Below are 20,024 nucleotides of genomic sequence, written 5' to 3'. Positions count from 1 at the left end.
TATGCATGTATACTGGAGTTTTGAACAAATGAATAAATGGATGGTGGGTGATGGGAGCCAGATTTCTCCAAGTTGGAGAGGGAGGTTACAGATAAGCAAGAAGGGGGCAAGAGGGGGTAGATGTACCACGAGATACTGGATTAAAAACAGAATCATCATTATGAAACTGTTTAACTTAATATAGATAAAGATGGATAGATACAGAAATAATTATAGATTTTTATAACCCGTATTACATAGGTGAGTATACATACATGTATTTTTCTAGCTCTATCTGCTGAGAGGGCCTAGAAGCAGTGACACCCCAGTACCAACAAGCATACTCAGAGCATAGATCTTGGTTTCTAATACTATTTTCTAATAAAAGGAACTAGGGCTCCCTGGAAAAATGGCTGATTCTAGGGTTGGGGCAGGGAAAACACAAGATGAGCCTGGGGTGTCTTGTAGTGCCAGAAGTTAAGAAATGCTCAAAAAACAAAAAGATAGGATCATGTCTAAGAGACGCTGGAGGCAACCTAAAAGAGTTGCCAGTGGCCAAAGCTGGAAGGATGTGAGCAATAAAATGAATATTTTTGAGTCCATACTGATATAAATGATTGATAAACAAATAAACGAATTGGGAGAAAAGACAAATCTTCCTTACAGAACTCCAGGTAATTTATGTAGATAAGTAGAAACTGACACACCATTGTAAAGCAATTATACTCCAATAAAGATGTTAAAACAAACAAACAACAACAAAAAAGACTTCCTCCAAGAGGTGGAGCTCAGTTCCTTCCACCCACCCAGCATGAGCTCTATAGTAACTTGCTTTCAAAAAGTAGATTGTGGAAAGCGGGAAAAAGAATAACTTTACAGTGGAGAAATCTGACCAACACTGCCTCTGGCAAGTGATCAATGTTCACATCAACAGTCATAAGTCATGTTAATAAATGTACCCTTAGTATAATGTGATTCAAAATGACACTACTTTTGTGTTCTTTATCTCCCAAACCTGTAACCCCAGTCTAATCCTGAAGAAAATAAACAAATTCAAATAGAAGGACAATTTTCAATATACCTCAAAATCGTCAAGGTCATTAAAAACAAGGGAAGTCTGAGAAACTGTTACAGTCAAGAGGCGCCTATGGAGACATGACAACTAAATGTTATCTAGTATATTTTATGGGATCATGGAACAGAAAAAGGACACTAGTGGAAAAGCCAGTGAAATTTGAACAAAGTGTGTGTAGTTCATAGTAATGCACTGATGTTCGTTCTTTAGTTGTGACGAAGGTACCATAGTTGTATGTAAAATGTTACCTTTGCTGTACCCTAGCAAGTGATTGATAAGTTCCTTCTTGAACCTTCCAAGCCACAAATTGAGGGAGCCTGTTCCAGCTTTGGTCAGCTCTGAAGATTAGATTATTCACTCTTCATTCCCAATCATCCATTCAATTAGGACTGGTTGTGCACCTTAAGACCTCCTGCTAGGGCATTAAGGTACATCAGTAAAGAAAATGAATGTGGCTTCTGCCCTCCAGGGGTGATTAGAAAGTGCATGCCTTCAATAAGCAGACATCCATTTCCATGCAGTATTTACCCAGTGATCCTAGTTCTGCCTGTTTTGGTGCCACAGAGTATATAGAGAATCTCTCTTGCTCAAAATAATCTTCAAATTTAGGAAGGCAATGACCATGCTTCCTCTGAATTTGCTCCAGACAAAATGCCCTCTCTCCCTTCAATATTTTCTCAAATATACAGTTTTGGTTTTCCTCTAAATCCTGTTTGTCTTCCAGTTTTTTCATATTCTTCTTGGGGTATGGAGTTCAGAATAATTTTAACCACTACTATGTACCTAGTCTGCTAGTTGTGTGACATACTTTCACAAACTGTTTATTTTTGATAACCCCCAAAGCTGATATTGTTACCTCATGTTACCGATGAGAAACTGGTACCTTGGTTAAGGACATTAATTCATTTACAAATGAATTTATTGAGGAACTACTTTGTACCAGGCCCTCTTCAAAGTGATGGGGATAAAACAGTGAATAAAGCAGATTAAGTCTCTGCCTAATGGAGCTTATTATTCTAGAGCAGCCATGGGCCAAATCCAGCACCTGCCACCTGTTTTTGTGAATAAAGTTTTATTGGAACACTGCCCCACTCTTTGTTAACATATTGCCAATGGCTCCTTTCCCCTATAATAGCGGAGTTGAGAAGTTGTGACAGAGACCCACATGACCCGCAAAGCCAGTAATATTTACTATCTGGGCTTTTATAGAAAAAGTTTGCTCACCCATATTCTAAGGAGATTGAGAGTACGGGGGATGGTGCTTAGGCATCAAAGGAGAGAGAAAAAAATAAACTAAAGAATTATCTGTCAGATGTGATAGATGCAGTGGAGAACAATAAAGCTGGGAAAGGGAGACGGCAAGTGCAACAGTGGGGTGTGTGTGTGTGTGTGTGTGTGTGTGAGATGGAATTTAGGATGAGAGAGGAACTCTTGGAAATGGTGACATGGGAGTAAAGACCCAGGGGCACTGAGGGAGTAGACAGAGAGGGTATGTAGGAGAGGGATGATCGGCCAGAGGGAACTGCAAAGACCCTGAGGTGGGAGAGAGTGTTCCTAGGCTTGAGGAACAGCGGCTGGAGAAGAGAACCCAAGGGAGGAGGAGAGTGGTAGGAGATGAGAACGGAAGCGGAGGTGGTACAGGGCCTGCATGCAGTGGGGCCATATAACTTCTCCGGCTCCCCTGCTGGCTGATGTGGTAGTCAAGAGAAGATTGGGGCAGAGGAGCTAGATGATGGGACCATAATGTAAACGATTGTTCTGGCTGCTGCGCTGAGGACAGACTGAGGAAGGGCAAGAGCAGAAGCAGTCAATAGGTGACTACGTGGATGCAGGCAGCAGATAATGGTGGCTCAGACACAGTCACACAGAGTGAGGGACAAAGCAGGACTGTGGCCCCAGATCTACTTTACCCCAGAGCCCAGGCTCCGCCAAACATAGATTCTAATCACAGAACCTGATACTTTAGTCCTGGGTCATGTAAGGCAGCATTTATCTGCAAAAAATTCTAACTTCCTCGTGGATTCTCTGTGTCCTGTCAGGAGAGCTGTGTGACTCTAACAGATGAATCCATAATACTAAGATAATTGAGGGGCTAGATAAAAACTGTGGGCAGTGCTCATTAGTTCTTCTGAGTCAGAGTAGGGACACTCATGAACATAATTAAAGTTCTGAAGCACAGTTTCTAAAAAAAAAAAAAAGGGACATATATACACACTCACAATATTTTGCATACATTTTTAGGGTGTTTACTACCTCTGCCTCTAGGATTTAATATTGAGAACTGATTGCTTTGGGGTTATCTAAATCAGAGCACTGGCTATAAAGTGAGAATTCGAGTTTCAGCAAGAAGGGAAGATGGCACTTCACTGAGTGAGTGGGGAGATATGTGGGCACATGTGAACCTTATGGCATCTTTAAAGTTAGCCTGGATGTATCTCCTATTGTACTGACACGAAATGATATATTTATTCATCATTTTTCAAAACATAAAGGTATTAGTTTTATAAAACATTATAAATTTTCTTTGGTACAAAATAAATGTCCCTTTTGAAATACTTATTTAAAAGCTGAGTACAAGGTGATATCCCATCTCTCCTTGAGCATCAAATGCCTTTGTCATATTTCTGCTCCCATTTATATTTTGTAAATGAAGAAATTAAAGCAGTTTTACAGGGAACTTAGATTATTCTCCATTCGTGGACTTGACTGAAAATGGGGAAAAAAGGCCATTCAGGCCGAAATGATGAGCTTTCTCCTTCCTCCTTTGTTACCTGACCAGAGTTGCACAGAAATGTTGGCTTTTCCATGTGCTGACTAAGCTAGTTTACTAGCCTGGCGTGCATCTGGATTTGAAAGATCCAGACTGCAATTTTATTTCCTTAGACAATACTTTTTATCTGACTCAATCCTAGCATTTCTTATCTAGAAGCAAGGACATTTTTCTGGTTGTTGGATTACTTTGATAAAGAGATTTGAGGAAGAGAAAACCAGAACAAGAATAATAGGATATTTTCTCAAGGCACATGCAGACACCATCTCATTCCCATGTATGTTCAAGTAGAACAAGATTTTTTTTTTCCTTAGTTGGAGTTATTCTGCGATATACGTAACATATTTGACACTTGGAGTGGATCAATTTTTAAACATCACCTTTCCTCTATATGACAAAATTATTTTCAGTAATTATCATGACATAAAATTAGAGATCTGTAGCTTTAATCCATAAGGATAGTGCTTAAAACTTTACCTCTAAGTGGTCTTCTGTCCAGCTGTTGGTTTAGGATGATTTCTGGTTACCTGATGCTGATCATAATACAACACAATTCTGCCTCAAGGATGTTGCCACACCAGCTTCTAGTGAATCTTTCACACAAGGCAGTTTTTTGAGCACTAAAAAGAAGAGATCCGGGACTTTGTTAAACTTACAGAATAGACTATATGAATAGTTTTGGATTTGCTTGCTAATGACTATTTAACAAATGTCTGTATGTGTGGCATAATTTGATCTGAGACATGGTTTCATTATAATTTGGTAATGAGGTTGTGGGAGCGTAGTTGTCACCCACCTTAACCTTCTTTTGTGGCCACTATTTATAATAACAAGAACCTGAGAGTGTTCTCAACCAATTTTTAAAAATTCATTTCATGAAAATTAGGTGTTCAACGGTCACCCTTTTTTTCATGTTTCGTTGGCTCTTTCTGTAAACACAGCAATTATATGTGTAGATCTTCCACTCTGAAACGCTAAAATGAAACAATTATTAAGTGGCTTACCTCTATCAAAAACAAGGTCAATCTTATAACTGCATTGGTTTGCTAGGAAGCAATGGTGATTAGGCTAGGCATTTATCAATGGGAATGAACCCCAAAGGTGTAAAAGACTTTGAATTCAACAAAAATGACAAGAGCCCTTCAGCAATTTTAAAGTACTAAAATAAAAGAATGAAAATACCTTGACTATAAGATTTCAAAATCAAGCTATGAAGTCTTCCTGTTTCCTTTTATTTGGGGTGTGAGGATTCCTTTGTAAGAAATTTTAGTTTGGTTTAATAGGTGAGCCGCGCTACAGCAATATGTGGAAAACACTAGGTGGCGCTAGAGGACTGTAATAATTGACCGCAATTAGAGCCCTTTGCAAATCCCACCACTGTCAGAACCAAGAGGAGTGTGAAATTTTACATTAAAGACTGATGCAAATGATCAGCTTTCTTTCTCCTCTGACTATGGCTTAGCTCACTAAAAATCCAAGTTCAGTTTTGTCATGAGTGAAATAGAGTTTATGCAGTGCTCACTGGGCATTAACTTTTCAAAACAAACTACACTATAAAAACAACATTCCTTTGTTTGGATGCTCCCATTTTCAAATTTTGTTGATCCTTAAAGTCATGGTCTTAGTTTGCTTAACAGTCATCAACTCACTGTAAACCATCCACATGAAAATACTACTTGATAGTCATCTCTCCAATGACTGACAGTTTCCTTTCCTTATTTTGTGCAGCTTTTTTTTTTTTTTTTTTAATTTAAAGGGTCACGGTAAATCTTGGAGCATAGCAGAGCATATGATGAAAGATGAAGGCTGTTCCTTCATCCTCCACTTGCTCATGTTGTAAAAAAGAATGAAAAATGTCTGCTGCATAAGCTGATCTTCGTGTTTCATCTTGACTCTTCAACAGGAAAATCCATTTCATAATCATTTCATTGAGGGTGTTTTTGTCCATTTTCATTGAAAGATATCCACTTTCTGGAAGTCAATTAAGATTTGGCAAAAGAGAAAATAGTACACAGGGTTAATCATTATTACATTTCTATTCTCTTTTTGAAAATGATAAAAGAAAGCATATACCTAGTGTTTCAATCAGCTTATTTGTCAAATTCTGCAATATTTGGAAAGGTTCTCTCATAAACTTTTTCTTTTTTATTAAGTGTATTTTTTTTTTAACATCTTTATTGAAGTATAATTGCTTTACAATGGTGTGTTAGTTTCTGCTTTTTTATTTTTGGTTCCATTGGGTCTTCATTGCTGTGTGCAGGCTTTCTCTAGTTGTGGCGAGTGGGGACTACTCTTCGTTGCGATGTGTAGGCTTCTAATCACAGTGGCTTCTCTTGTTGTGGAGCATGGGCTCTAGGCGCGCGGGTTTCAGTAGTTGTGGCTCTCGGGCTCTAGAGCGCAGCTCAGTAGTTGTGGTGCACGGGTTTAGTTGCTCCACAGCATGTGGGATTTTCCTGGACCAGGGCTCGAACCGGTGTCCCCTGAATTGGCAGGCGGATTCTTAACCACTGTGCCACAAGGGAAGTCCCTAAACTATTCTTTGATTTTTCTCTTAAGATCAGAAATCTGAGATGAAGTTCTTGTGGCAAAAAGAAGTCCACTCCAAAGAGGAAATGTATTCCCAGAGAACATTTTAATCCTGATTTTCAGAAACTCAGACTTGTAAATCATTACTGTTTGAGCCAGTAGTAGTTTGATAAGCTTTCAAGGTGGAAAGGATCAAAAGCAGGAAGTTGTTAAAGAGCTGTTTTGTTGATATTTTATTAAGTTAAATTATCAAACCAATTGTAAGACTACTGGTTCATATGTTATTAAAGAGGAAAAAATGGAATTAAAGAATTATAATTTCGTTGAAAAACATTTAGCAAAACATCTTCAATTCTAAGTGAATAGGCTTGGAAAACAAATTTGAATTAGGTATCAGGTAGTTTTATATTTTTATTTAGGAAGCAACTATGGTGGAAAGAGGAAAGGACTGGATTCTAAAGTTGGAGATTTAGGTCCCATGTCTTGGTATAACCTTGGGCAGGTCAACCTCTTTAAGACTATTGCATCATAGTCTTATAAAATATATACTACCAACATCCTATGGCTCTTGAGAGGATTAAAGAAGATAATGTATGATGTATGAAATAATTGTTCAGTGTAAAGCCCTTTTCATCCATCCATCCATCCATTGTTTATTTACTCATTCTAACATATATTAATCCTTCATTAAGTGTCTTCATGTGTGGCTCTATTTTCTCACTTGATTTTTCATTGATCCTGAAAGTGCCATTTGATCGGTAGAATAAACAATGCTAAGCTTGGTCTAAGATTTTTTTTAAGTGGAAGGTATATAAAAATAGAATTTTTGAATCCAGTAGATAGTGCAAGATACATCGTGATGTTGAGGTACAGATGATAAGCCTAAAATCTGGAGTAACTATATGTTAAAGCAAAGAGCACCAAAAGACGAGATTAGGGTTCTTTCTTGGTTAGTTTCAGAGAGTAGAAAAGCCCTTGGGATGGAGCAGGAATTTCCAGACAAGGGTAATATTATAGTTAAAATGGCATGTAAAAATAATTCCTCTTTTCAGGATATGGTCTATAAATTATCCTGACTGAAACAGAGGACTATATAAGAAAATGCTGAAAGATACATTTTGGGTAGAACCATTTCATGAAGGTCCCTAAAGGTCAGAATGAGGATCAGAAATTTGACCTACAATCTGCTTAAAATTATAATCAGGCAGAAGAGTTAGAAAAGGCGGCAGAGAATGCCATTAGAGAAATATTTATGTAGTTCATCATATATTTTCGAATACTCACTGTAGGCACAGAATTGTGCAAAGCCCTGAGGGGGGTTGTTGCAGATGTAGAAGGAGTTATTGATCCTCTCCACTAAGAGCCTCCAAATTAGTTAGAAAGAAGGTATAAACTAATGAGGAGTTAAGTATCACTGAGGGTGAGATATGATAAAATGCCAAAATGAGCAGACTGGTACTAGATGGTACAGAGACTCAGGGAGAAGGAAATTAAGAGAGGTGAAGAACATCTTGCACGAGTGGTCTATACTCTCTGTGTACACTCTCTCTCTTTACATTTCTTTGTTGAATCTACTCCACTCAGCTTCCCCCTCATCCACCCACTGAAACTGCTCTTGCCAAGGTCACCAAAGATTTCCATATTTCTAAATTCAGTGGTCATTTCCAATCTTACTTGACTTATCAGAGCATTTGCTTGAGTTGCCTACTTCTCTTCCTTGGCTTCCTCCTACATCACTGAGTGCTCCCTCTCAGTCTGCTTCCCTGGACCCACCCCACACCTGACCTCTTAACAATGACGTGCTCAAGGACTCTTTTCTTCATCTACACTGATTCCCTTGATGATCTCATGTCTGTAAATACCTTCTATATAAATAGTATCTAAATTTATATTTTCAGCCCCAAAATTTCCCCTGAATTCTTTTTTTTTTTTTTTGATTTATTTTCTTTATTTTTTTGGCTGCGTCGGGTCTTAGTTGTGGCATGTGGGGTCTTCATTGAGGCATGCGGGATCTTTTGTTGCAGTGCGGGCTCTTCACTGTGGCACTTGAGTTTCTCTCTAGCTGTGGCAGGCGGGTTTTTCTCTTTCTAGTTGTGGCGTGCGGACTCCAGGGCGCATGGGCTCTGTAGTTTGCAGCACGTGGACTCTCTAGTTGAGGCGCGCGAGCCCAGTAGTTGTGGCGCGTGGGCTTAGTTGCCCTGCGGCGTGTGGGATCTTAACTTCCCGACCAGGGATTGAACCTGCATCCCTTGCACAGGAAGGCAGATTCTTTACCACTGGACCACCAGGGAAGTCCCTCCCCTGAATTCTTGACTCATAATATCAATACATCCACATGGATGTCTAATATACATCTCAAAATTAACATGTTAACATGTCTGAAACTCAGCTGTCAATTTTTCTTCTCCCTCTGCCTTACTTTCTTCTCTCAGTCTTCTTCATATTAATCAGGGTACTGAGGGCAAAAACCTGGAGACGACAGTGTGTCTCATATTCCACATTCAATCCATCAGCAAATTATGTCATCTTTCCCTTCAAAATATATTCAGAATTGGTTCTTTTTTCACCACTTCTACCACAACCCATGTCACCGAGTCATCATTGCCTCTTGCTTGGATTATTGCAACGGTCCCTAACTGTTCTTCCTGATTCCCCTCTTTCTCCCCTTAAAGGTGTTTTTGACATGGTATCTAGAATAATCTCATTAAAATGTCAGTCAGATGTGTCACTTCTTTGCTCAATGTAAGAGCGTTCTGTAAGGACTTATGAAGCCAAATCCTTCCAATGCCTTTCAGATGCTACTCAAATTTGTCACCTCTGACCTCATCTCTTTGCCATCTCTTCCTGGCTCACTCTTCCCCAGACACATTGGCATTCTTGCTGTTCCTCTAATATATGAGGTTGTACTTCTTTCTCAGCTTTTTTCGCTTGCCGTTCCTTATGCCCAGAAAGCTCTTACTCCAAATATCTTCATGGCTTACTCCTTCACCTCCTTCAATCTTTACTCAATTGTCATCTTTTCCTGAGGCTTCAGCAGTCCTTAATTGCTACCACAAGAGGTTCAGATGTCATCCTGTGAGATAGAGTTTTAAAATTCCAATCCATCTGCTTCTAGAGTAAGGTTTCTCAAAGTGTATTCTTCTGACAGGGTTCGTCAGGATCGCCTGGATGCTGTTAAAATGCATCCTTTTCAGGGTCAAAGCCCAGACCAATAAATTGTAATTGAAAGTGGGGCCGGTAATGCACATTTTAATAACCTCCTCTAGGTGAAAATTAAGCAAACTAAGGTTTGGAAACTACTGTCTTACAGTATCCTGGACAGTTATCTAGGATTGCTTGGGGATGGAACAAAGGAGAGGAGGTGGAGTGGAGAGTCTACAGATGCGGATCTAAGCAATCTCTCCCAGACTCAACCAGGGAAGCTTTGAGTTTCTGTTTTACTTACCATGTGTCTGAGTGAGGATTCTCTTGAAGAAATGGTTTATTGGAAAAAATAAGTGAACACATAAAATAGCCCTCTCTATATATGGGAAAATAAAAGAAATTTTATTTATTTATTTATTTTTGGTGTGCAATGGAATAACAGGGCAAATGTGTTATTTAAGAAATAATCCGGGGACTTCCCTGGTGGCACAGTGGTTAAGAATCTGCCTGCCAATGCAGGGGACACAGGTTTGAGCCCTGGTCCGGGAAGATCCCACATGCCGCGGAGCAACTAAGCCAGTGTGCCACAACTACTAAAGCCCGCGGGCCTAGAGCCCATGCTCTGCAACAAGAGAAGCCACTGCAATGAGAAGCCCGCACAGCAGTGCAGACCCAACGCAGCCAAAAACAGATTTAAAAGTAAATAAATAAATAAATTTAACTAAAAATAGGAAAGCTTTAAAAAAAAAAAAAAGAAATAATCTGGAGGTGGTATAAGGAATTTATTCCATGCATCAGGCAAATATTTATTAAGCATCTATTATGTGTTTGGCACCATATTAGGTGCTGGGAGTACAAAGGTGAATAAGGCATAGTCCCTACCATTATGGTGCTCACAGTAGTGAGATTAATGGGACTTGGGAAAGACTATAGCCAGGGAAAACATTTTAGAAGGCGGCTGTCCAGATATGAGATGATGAAGATCTAGATCTAGATCTAGACCACTCTTGATCTATAGTGGTCGTAAGGAGGTGGGTGAAAGAGATATTCTGAAGGAAGACGTGATAAGATAATGTGCATGACTGATCTATGAGACATACACGAAAACAGTGAGAGCTAATTCTGAGGTTTAAAGGCTGTGTGCAAAGAAAACTTGGGTGTCACTAATGAAAGTAGGGTAACTGTGAATAGGACTTTGTGTGTGTGCTGGGGGCGTGTTGGGAGTATTAGTGAGTTTACTCTTGTACATTTAGTGTCAGACAACTGTAGGACATTTGAATGACGATACCCTCTGGTTGCTGAAGATGTTAGGCTGTAGTTTAGGTTCAAAGGGGAGGCTTGAAACTAGAAAACTGACAGTTTGGGGAGAGTTACTCAGAGGAACCAGCAGAGGAGACAAAAAGGAACACTCAGAGAGGCTGAAAAGAAACCTGAGAAGGATGGTTTTGTGGAGAATTGATGATGTAAAAATTGAGAAAGGCTATTGAATTCAGTTAAATGTAGGCTACAGGTTACTTTAGAGCCCTATCAATGCAGGGATGGAAATATGATTCAGGGGTGCTTAGTGAGACCTCAGAGATCATGAAGCAGGAGCCACAGGTGACTATGATGTCAGGAATTTAACTGTGATGGGAAAAAGTGCTAGTGTATTTTCTTGACCACGGGCTTCGCAGTTCTCCTTTCTGCCAGATTCATTCAGAAGCTCAGAGCCATAAAGCCAAGAGTCCTATTTTCCTATGGGTCTAGTTAATCCCATTTACCAGATCCAAAGCTGGTGGTAGTTATGATAAGGTGTTCATTTTCCTTTCTTGAACTCCCCTCTCTCTAACTCCCCTTCTCTCATTTATCTGTTGCTAAAGGTGGAGGGGTTAAGGCAGGGTCTGATACTACTGAAATGTGATACAGGATTTGCGATGTATTAATGCAGAATGAAACTAGAATTTATGGACATCTGGGGATTTTGGGGTACCATGTCATGCTTGGCCCTGGAAATGAGAAGGGTTAATGAGTCAGTCATAGAGTAATCCATTCAGACTAAATTTCTCATTAGCCCCTGGTTCTGAGAAGAATGTTAGAGGGTGTTTAGGGTGAGGGAGCTTCTGTCTTCGGTCCTAAGCCTCCCACTCTGGTCCTATTCCTTTCACTCATTTCACCAGGCTGAGATTTGCCTGAAATTTTTTCCAATTATGCATATTTGAGCACTTCATAGATGAAGACTTGCTATTCCAGAGCCTCTGATGTGCTCTCTTGCAAGAGGTACACTAGGCTGTTTTCTGGACACTGTGCTTTCCAAGTGTGGCTGAAAGCTCAGCTCAATCCAGTTCAAGGTAGGCAAGGGGTACAAAAGTGAATGACACGGTCCAGTAGAGAAGATTTAAACAGCATGGTGTAAATGATTAATAATATGTTTTGGTGTACATATCTCTGAGAAAAGTGGAGAGGATGAAGGGTGATCTCTGAACAGAGGTATATAGGAAGATTAAGAGTTCATATAGGGGTTGAATTGAGAGAATTCAAAGCAAAGGAAAGAAGGTGCAGAGGCCCCAGGTTGAGACATACAGTTGTGTATTTAGAAGTTCTAAGGATTCTGTAACTGATGAATGTGAAGTATGAAGTCAAGCAGGGGCCAGGGGGCAGGAGATGGAGATGGATGAGTGGACAGAGGCCTGCTCAAAAGCAGTGTTCTGTGCTGAGCTAAGGAGTTTGACTTGATTCTATAAGCAGTGGGAAGTTGTGAAAAGATTTAAACAAGTGTGTGATGTGGACACATTTTTGTTGTAGCTTTATGGTGGCACGGAAGAGGGCATCTGTATGGAGGTAGAAACTCAAAAGGCTGAGACCAGTTAGAAGGCCATGGCCATAGACCAGATGACTGATGATATGAACCTGAGTCAGTAGCAGGAGTAGAAACAGAGAAGGGAGGAGAGATATGAGAGATAATTAGGTAAAAAACTGAGAGGTGCTGGTATTTTATTTTTGATGTGTAGGAAACAAAAAGATGGCATAAAGACATCTAATTCTTAGGTTTTCAGTGAAGTAGTGGTGTCACCAATTAATCAGCTTTGACCATGATAATGCTGTAAAACAAATAATCCCCAAATATTGATGATTAAACAACAAATATTTATTTCTTACTTTTGGATCTGCGGGGCTACAAGTCAGCTATGGTGGCTGTGATCCAGATCACGGGTCAGGTTCTGGTCTGCTTCATGTGTTTTTTCATTTCAGGACCCATGCTGAAGGACGCAGCTTTTACCTGGTGTCTGCTATTCTTCTGCTGGCTAGAGGATCAGGTAGGAACATGCTATACCTCTTGAAGGCTCTGATTAGGATTAAAAGGAATCCTAAAGATGGATTTCCTAGGAAGTAAGGAGAGAAAGAAAGAAAGAAAGAAAGAAAGAAAGAAAGAAAGAAAGAAAAGGGAAGAGAAAAAGAGGAAAATTTGCATATATGGGGAGGTATAGTCCTCCATTTCAATGAGAGGTCACTTGGCAAAGGGCATGGGCTTAATCATATTATAAGTAGAGAACTCCAGAATCTGTCACACCAACTAACAGGATATGCATGTAACATAGTGATATAATGTGTTCAGCTTTAGGCATGCTAATTCTAAGTATCTCTAGGACATCTATCTCTAGGACATACAGACAATTGAATAGTTGGGTCAAGAAAAATATCAGAGCTGGACTTATGAACCTGTTGGTCATTGGGTGTTAAGTAAAAAATAAAACTGTGGAAATAGGCAGAATTGTCTAATCAGAGTGAAAAGAGACAAAGAGAGTTACTGATGGAGACTTGAGAAGCACGAGTGTTTAATATATGAAGGTGAGCAGCATGTAGATAATCTGAGAAGGAATGGTTAGAGGGTTAGTTGAAAAATTTGGAGAGAGGATGGTGGTACTGACTAGAGAAGAGATTTACGAGATGGAGGGGGTGGGAATGAATGGTCCAGTGATGCTGAGATTTGTTTTAAGTTGGCCTCCATGGAGAACCAGTGTGAAGAAGGAGATCTTATCTAACCTGAGAGGTTTCCTTTTAAAACTAAATTGCAGATTGACGCTCACAGAATCACTAGGGAAACAGTGGATAATGTAAATAGAACCCAGGGTATGGTCCCTGGTACTCAGTAAATGGTAGGCATTATTATCCTATTGAAATCTATGGAGCTTGGAGAAATTACTACCAGTTTAATACAAAATTTGATGTTAGACCATTTTGCTTTGAATTTTATCAAAAGCATTTTATTATTAGAGCCAGAGGAAGCAGAAAAATGTAATATTTTGTGATTTTTATGGCATAACCTTGAAGTTAATTATGGTGAAATTCTGGTGTAGTTGTTTTCATTAATTTGATGTTAAAAAGGGAAATTGAGAGAGTTGTTGCATCCCTGTGATATCTCTTATTTAAAAGATGTCTAATCCAAGACATTCTTATCATTAGGATCTTAGGGCTGACGGGGTCATTTGTTCCCTGCCTGTATAAATCACCTTGTTTTTAAGTTCTGTCTTTATATTGCCAAATCAGAATAAAAGCTGAAAAAACATGTATGTTTCAAAATATCCACATACTTTAGATTATGGAGATGAAATATGCATTTTCAGACTTGCTTCTGATTTTCAGGTAACCACAGAGCTTGCAGTTTTTTCCTCATAATTTCTTCCATTTCAACGTGGTTCAGAGTCCTAGTGTTCTTCCTGGATGAAAGCATATACTGTATTTCACTTTGTTAACAGAACACTGGTTACCAAGTTTTTTATCTTTAATGATTCTGCTTTAGAGAACCGTCAATTAATAATCCTTGGAGGGACCACCATGAAGAGTTTCTGTAATTAGATTATAATGTGAAGGTTTGCTTAGTCACAGTATTTTTAAAAATTTTTAATTATGATTTTTGGACGATGACCCCAATCTTCCCATCTTTTACATTCAACTGCCTTTTTAAATTTAGCTATTTATTTATTTATTTATTTATTTATTTTTGGCTGCGTTGTGTCTTCGTTGCTGCGCTTGGTCTTTCTCTAGTTGTGGTGAGTGGGGACTACTCTTTGTTGTGTTGCGCGGGCTCTAGGCACGTGAGCTTCAGTAGTTGTGGCACACGGGCTCAGTAGTTGTGGCTCACGGGCTCTAGAGTGTAGCCTCCATAGTTGTGGTGCACGGGCTTAGTTGCTCCGTGGCATATGGGATCTTCCCGGACCAGGGCTCGAACCCGTGTCCCCTGCATTGGCAGGCAATTCTTAACCACTACGCCACCAGGGAAGTCCCTCAACCGCATTTTTAACGCTGATTTTCTTCAATTTCTCTTGTTGTGTTCATTTTCTTTTTAAAGTCTGTGAGTATAATTAAAACTACCCTACCTTTGAGAACCTTCTGTCCTCACCTAGCAGAATAAATGAAATATGGTTACAAAGACTGAGCATATAAATTACCTCTAGAAGAAGAAAATGCCTTCTATGTAAAGCTTTTTGATTCCCTTTAAATTTATTTATTTTTAAATTCCAGAGCTTGTCGGCTATTTTTTCTCTCTAGTCCAATGATCTTGTTATTAAAGCATTCTTGTAAAGGTAATTTAGCACACATGGCTCATAGTTATTAACCAAGTTCTACTACATTCAAATATCAAATCACTTTGCAGATGATACTTCCTTCCTTCCACTAGCAAAATATCTTGGGGTGTGGAGGGGCCTGGGGGTTCTTAATTGTCCTGAGTGACATTCAAGAATTCTGCAAAAGTAGTGGAAATGGCTTTGGGTCTTTTAAATAAATATTCATATGTATAATAAAGATGCCACTCTGAGTGTAGAGTCTCATAAATCAATGACATCAAAAACATGTGCAGAACAATTTATATGAAAAATTATATAATTAATACAATAGAGCCAACCTTTGACCTAGAAGAAAGGGTATGAGGATGGGGCAGAGAAGGAATGTCCCCAAAAGGCCTTGAACTCAAACCTACAAACACGCTTGACTTAAAATCTTTGAAATGCACTGAACAGAATATATTCTTTTAAATTATTAATATTTTTGAAAATCATAATACATTATAAAATTGTTATTTGTGAAGTAAATTTTTTAAACCTGAGATGACTTCACATTTAATCATACAAAAACAAAATAAAGTTATTTTAGAACTGGAAGGCACTTTAGACATCATCTAACCCTACTTTCTCATTATATAGGGGAGGGTTCTGAGGTCAGGGGAATCTTCAGGTACTTTCCCAAGGTCATACCACATGTAAATACCAGGTTATACTGTGGTCAAGGCAGACAGATAATGCATGCTTTGTAAGTTTTTGGCACTATTAGGGGAAAAATAGGTACAATGCACTTACTATGTACAAAGTGATTTAATTTGGCCTGCAGCTTAAGCAAGACCACAGCTGGGTGCTTCATAACAACATATTTACTTGGATTTTGGGTAAAAGATGATGGTATTCATGCATTTTAAAGACAGGTTCATTTTAGGGCAGAGTTTTGTAGAACTCAAAATTAATCTCTTTCTTGCTTCTTCCCAGCCCCAAGATAATTCAAACTTTTAACTCCTGTCCTCCTTCTCCCACTCAGAAAAAGAGAATCATACAAATGAACTGAAACAAATCAACCAAAACAGCTAATTACAGTTAACAGGATTATCATTTTATTTCACATGAATTCTAATTTTAATTTGTTCTGGTTTTAATTATCAGGAAATTTGTTTAGTATCACTGTTTCCTTTTTGAGGTCAGCCCATTTTAGTTCTTTTAAAAATATATTTCTTGGAGATAAGCATATATTATTGCTTTATAATATTCAGTTCAGATTGGATCAGGTAGATTGGGGAAAAGCCAAGGGCAGAGGACTGTGTTTTACTGTGGCTATAATTCATGCTAAATTTATATGTGTATGAAATTTTATCACACAAAATTTAGAGAGTGATTTCTGAAAGGATTCTCAACACAACTAAAGTCTGAAAAAAATGGCATGAGTACTATACTTCTTAAAGATAATCACACTTTTGTTCTATCCTGGTAAGGCTGATTGTGGATGAATTCTAAGAGTGCATTTTAGAGTAGCGTACTACTTTAAACAGAAGAACGTATGAGAATCATGCCCTTAATGTTTTTAGTTCTTTTTAAAGCAAATGATAGGAAAGAAGGAAGGTGAAGCAGCCATCCTTCTTTCCCCTACCCCCACTTCACCAACGTTACGTTATTAAAATTGGAGAGGTTTAGCAGAAACAATAATAAGTTTTTCATTGTTACTTGGCTTCGTGTCCTTTTCTGATTGAGTACTACAGGAAATGAAGACTCCTACAAAGAGACAAAAATGACAATCCACTGTTGTTTCATATCCCAGGCCAAGGGTCTTGTAGGATCCATGAGAGTTGAATGTCAGGGCAGAAGGTCTCAGGTCATTACCATCAAAAGCTCTTTGGCACCCTGTGTCATAGAACAAAGTGTCAGACCAGTTCCCATTACTAGGTGCCTGTGGTGCTTTTCTTCAATAATCAGTCCCATTCAGACAGAGATTTTAAGTTCCTTGATCGTCTTTCTGTTTCACAAGCAGTAATTTTTTAAGGCTAAATGGCCCTAGAGGAAGAATGTTTTTGAAGTAAGGTTTAGAAAAAGAACTTGTTCTATCCCGAAGCTGGCCTGATTCTTTCTCCTTTTTCCCTAAGGGTCAGATGCAAGTTCAGCTCGGAGGGCACCAAACTTGGGCCTGTGGGCAGAGGGCAGCATTCACTCCAGCTCCACATGCCAGCAGCGGAGGGCTGGGAGCTAATGTACAAGTGGGGATCAATTTTAGGGTGGCTTGCTGAATCCCAAAGGGTGGAATCAGACAAAGCTTCCTTTGCCCTACTTTGACCCTCAGCCTCAGATATGGGTACTTTTTTTTTTTCTTCTTGAAACTTTTTAAGAGCGTGAAAAACCTGGGAAGTGAAGATAGCCAAGATAACATTGCAACTATGCTCTATATAAATGTGTATTTTTTTCTAAAGTGCATTTTCAGAGTCCCAATTAGAAAATGTGCTTCACTGCTTTACTCTGCATATGCCCCCATGAATTCCAGGAGGTCACAGAGGCAGAGTATGACTTTGGAGATTAGAAGAGCTTGCTCTTTGAAGAGCTATTTTTAGCTTGGAAGGGAGCGTGTAGGCCTGGAAGTGCCTGGCAGGTATGTCCTACAGTGGGGATCTAAATTGGAGGTCTGATTCCAGGCCAAGGTCTCAGCAAGGCTCCTTCTGCATTTGCTCTAGCAAAGGGTGGTTCTGCTGATTGTCACTGCTCTGTTGGGGAGTGGGGGTTACCAGCTTTCCCTCGGGGAACTCAACCTGTGGTTGGGGGAGACCCTCTTGTGTAGAGGGTACATTGTGTCTGGGCCCCGACTGACCTGAGCAGAAACACTAGAGCCTGAGGTGTCCAATAGCCATGCTGGAGGAAAGGACTCCCCAGGACTCATTGAAAATCACAGTTCTATTTTGATGGTCACTAACTGGGGCTCCTGAGATAAATTTCAAACCAACACTTATATAGAATTGCCATCCCGCAGAGTGCACAATTCCAGGCCAGGCACTAGCGAAGGGCAGGCTTGGAGAGGTAACAGGTGAGGTAGGAGGAAGAAAAATGTCCGCTCCGACATGTGGACTGAGTCTGGACCCGTTCAGGAGATTCTGGCCTCCCCGCCGGCAGAGAGGGCCTGGTCCCGGGATCTCACCGGATACGGGTGAAGCTGGCCTGAGGGTTGTGTGATGGACAGGGTGAAGGGGAGAAGACAAGGACAAGGTCTGAGAGGGAATGGCGAGGGTGAGATAGAGACACAGATATACAGAGACGGAGAGGGTCAGAAATCCTGAGAGAGACACAGAAAGAGGTAGAAAGACGCCGAGGGACAGGCATGGAGTACAAGAAAGACAGAGGATACAGAAAAGAGAGTGAGAGATAGAGACAGCAAGGGAGAGATTGAGAAAAACAGAGACAGTGAGACTCAGAGCAAAGAGGTGGAGACTGGGAGATACTGGTTGAGGAAGAGGTTTTAGGAGCGAGGGAGGTGGCAAAGGCTGGAAGCATCCCCCATCACCCCACCTCCACTCCCAGGCCGCACCCCCGCCTTGCCCAGCCCACGGCTAGGAGTCGAGCGCGCAAGGTCGCCCAGTCCTCTCGGCTGTCGCGCGCTGAATGGCTGGCGGTCCGCAGCGCCCGGGTCTCGGGCCTCCCAGCTACAGGTCCGCCCGCGTAGGCGCCCAAGGCGGGCTGGGGAGACCTGCACCCTCCTGCGCCCGTTTCCGCCCTACGCACCGCCCCACTACGCTTCCCGCCACTCCTCTGGCCGTCGCAGTCCTCCTCACGACCCTTGGGAAGGGTGCACTGCGGCCACCAGACACCGCAGGAGCCACTTCTCCCTGCGGGCCCAGCCCGCCGAGAGCCTAGGAGCGGGATCCATGTACACGGGGTATTAATTGGTGTCTGAGGAATCGTTCGCCCACGTGCCGATGTAATTGCCCGAGTCAGGAAGGTAGGCGAGCCGAGCGGTGGACCTACGGAGAAAGCACCACGGCACCGGCGCCGAGAACCCCAGCGCACTCCAGAGCGTCCCCCAGTGGCCGGGCAGGACCACGGATAGAGCCTGCGACTCCGCTCCGGAGTGGCTCTCGGGCTTCTCAGTGCCGCCGGTAGAGGTACAGCTGCTGGGTGCGCCAGGATCCTCGGGGCTCTGCTCACCCACCCCTCCCTCTGAAACTCGGACTGCTTGCGCCTGCCGTGTGGCTGTTTTCTTCCGAAAGGCCAGTGTCTTATCTCTCAAGTTCAAGTCCTGAGGACTTGCCCAGTCTCCTCCCCCGAAGTCATTTCTACCATCCTTCGGCAGCCTCGGGAATCAGCGAGCCTCGGACCGCTCGTCCCAGATCCAACGCGGGCAGTCCCGGTCTGTCCGGTGCAGTAGCCCGGCGCATTCGCTTCTCACCCTCCCTCTCTTTCTCCCTCCCTTTCTCTCTTCCTCGCTTTCCCCCTCTACTTCCCCTCCCTCTCTTGCCTCTTAAGTTTCCTGCACCGTGAATCCAACTGTGCCAAGCCTAGGCTCCCGCGGAACCAATCCTGAGCGCGACCCGGGCACTGGGACGCGGACTCTGCCGAGGCTGGGCAAGGCAGCGGGACCGGTCCGCGCCCGAGCATGGAGGTGAAGCGCCAGGGAGGGCATGTCCGGGACGCCAGGCCCGAGTAGCTCCTCCATGGAGCCTTCGCAGAGCGGTCCTTGCCTGCCGGATTCGCCCCCAGTCCTGTGCGGTACGTACCCTCCGCCTCCACAGTCCCGATATGGGGGACACCTTGGGGTGGGGTAGTGGGGCAGCAGGAAGGGGCAGCGGGGAAGGCCACTGGTTGGAAGACAGAGTGAGCCTGAGGGGTGACCCTCACAGACCCGGGCAGGCTTCCACTCTAGAAGTTAGCGACTGGCTATGCCCCTTCTCTCGAAAAAAGTAGTACGTGTGTATGCGCGTGGTATCTCTGTGTGTGCAGGGCGCTCGAGTGGGTAAATTGAACCCGGCTTTCCTATATG

General features: G+C 41.6%; 1 protein-coding gene across 6 annotated transcripts in view; it reads left to right on the top strand.

The window, feature by feature from the left end:
- The window catches only part of NXPH1 (neurexophilin 1), a 406,633-nt gene that overhangs the window by 102,727 nt on the left and 283,882 nt on the right, over positions 1-20,024 (top strand). For 4 of the 6 annotated variants that reach the window (XM_082398568.1, XM_082398569.1, XM_082398570.1 and 1 more), the window contains one exon: positions 12,723-12,787. In XM_082398568.1, the coding sequence (XP_082254694.1) occupies positions 12,728-12,787 (60 nt within the window). In that variant the 5' untranslated portion in view covers positions 12,723-12,727. Of the gene's footprint in view, positions 1-12,722; positions 12,788-19,510; positions 19,754-20,024 lie in introns of all 6 variants that reach the window. The other 2 variants (XM_082398572.1, XM_082398571.1) reach the window with 1 other exon arrangement.

The sequence above is a fragment of the Balaenoptera borealis genome (genome assembly GCF_965194805.1).
Source record: "Balaenoptera borealis genome assembly, chromosome: 7".
Taxonomy (NCBI): domain Eukaryota; kingdom Metazoa; phylum Chordata; class Mammalia; order Artiodactyla; family Balaenopteridae; genus Balaenoptera; species Balaenoptera borealis.
The sequence above is the reverse complement of the archived record's forward strand: the minus strand, read 5'-3'. Positions and strand labels throughout refer to the sequence as shown.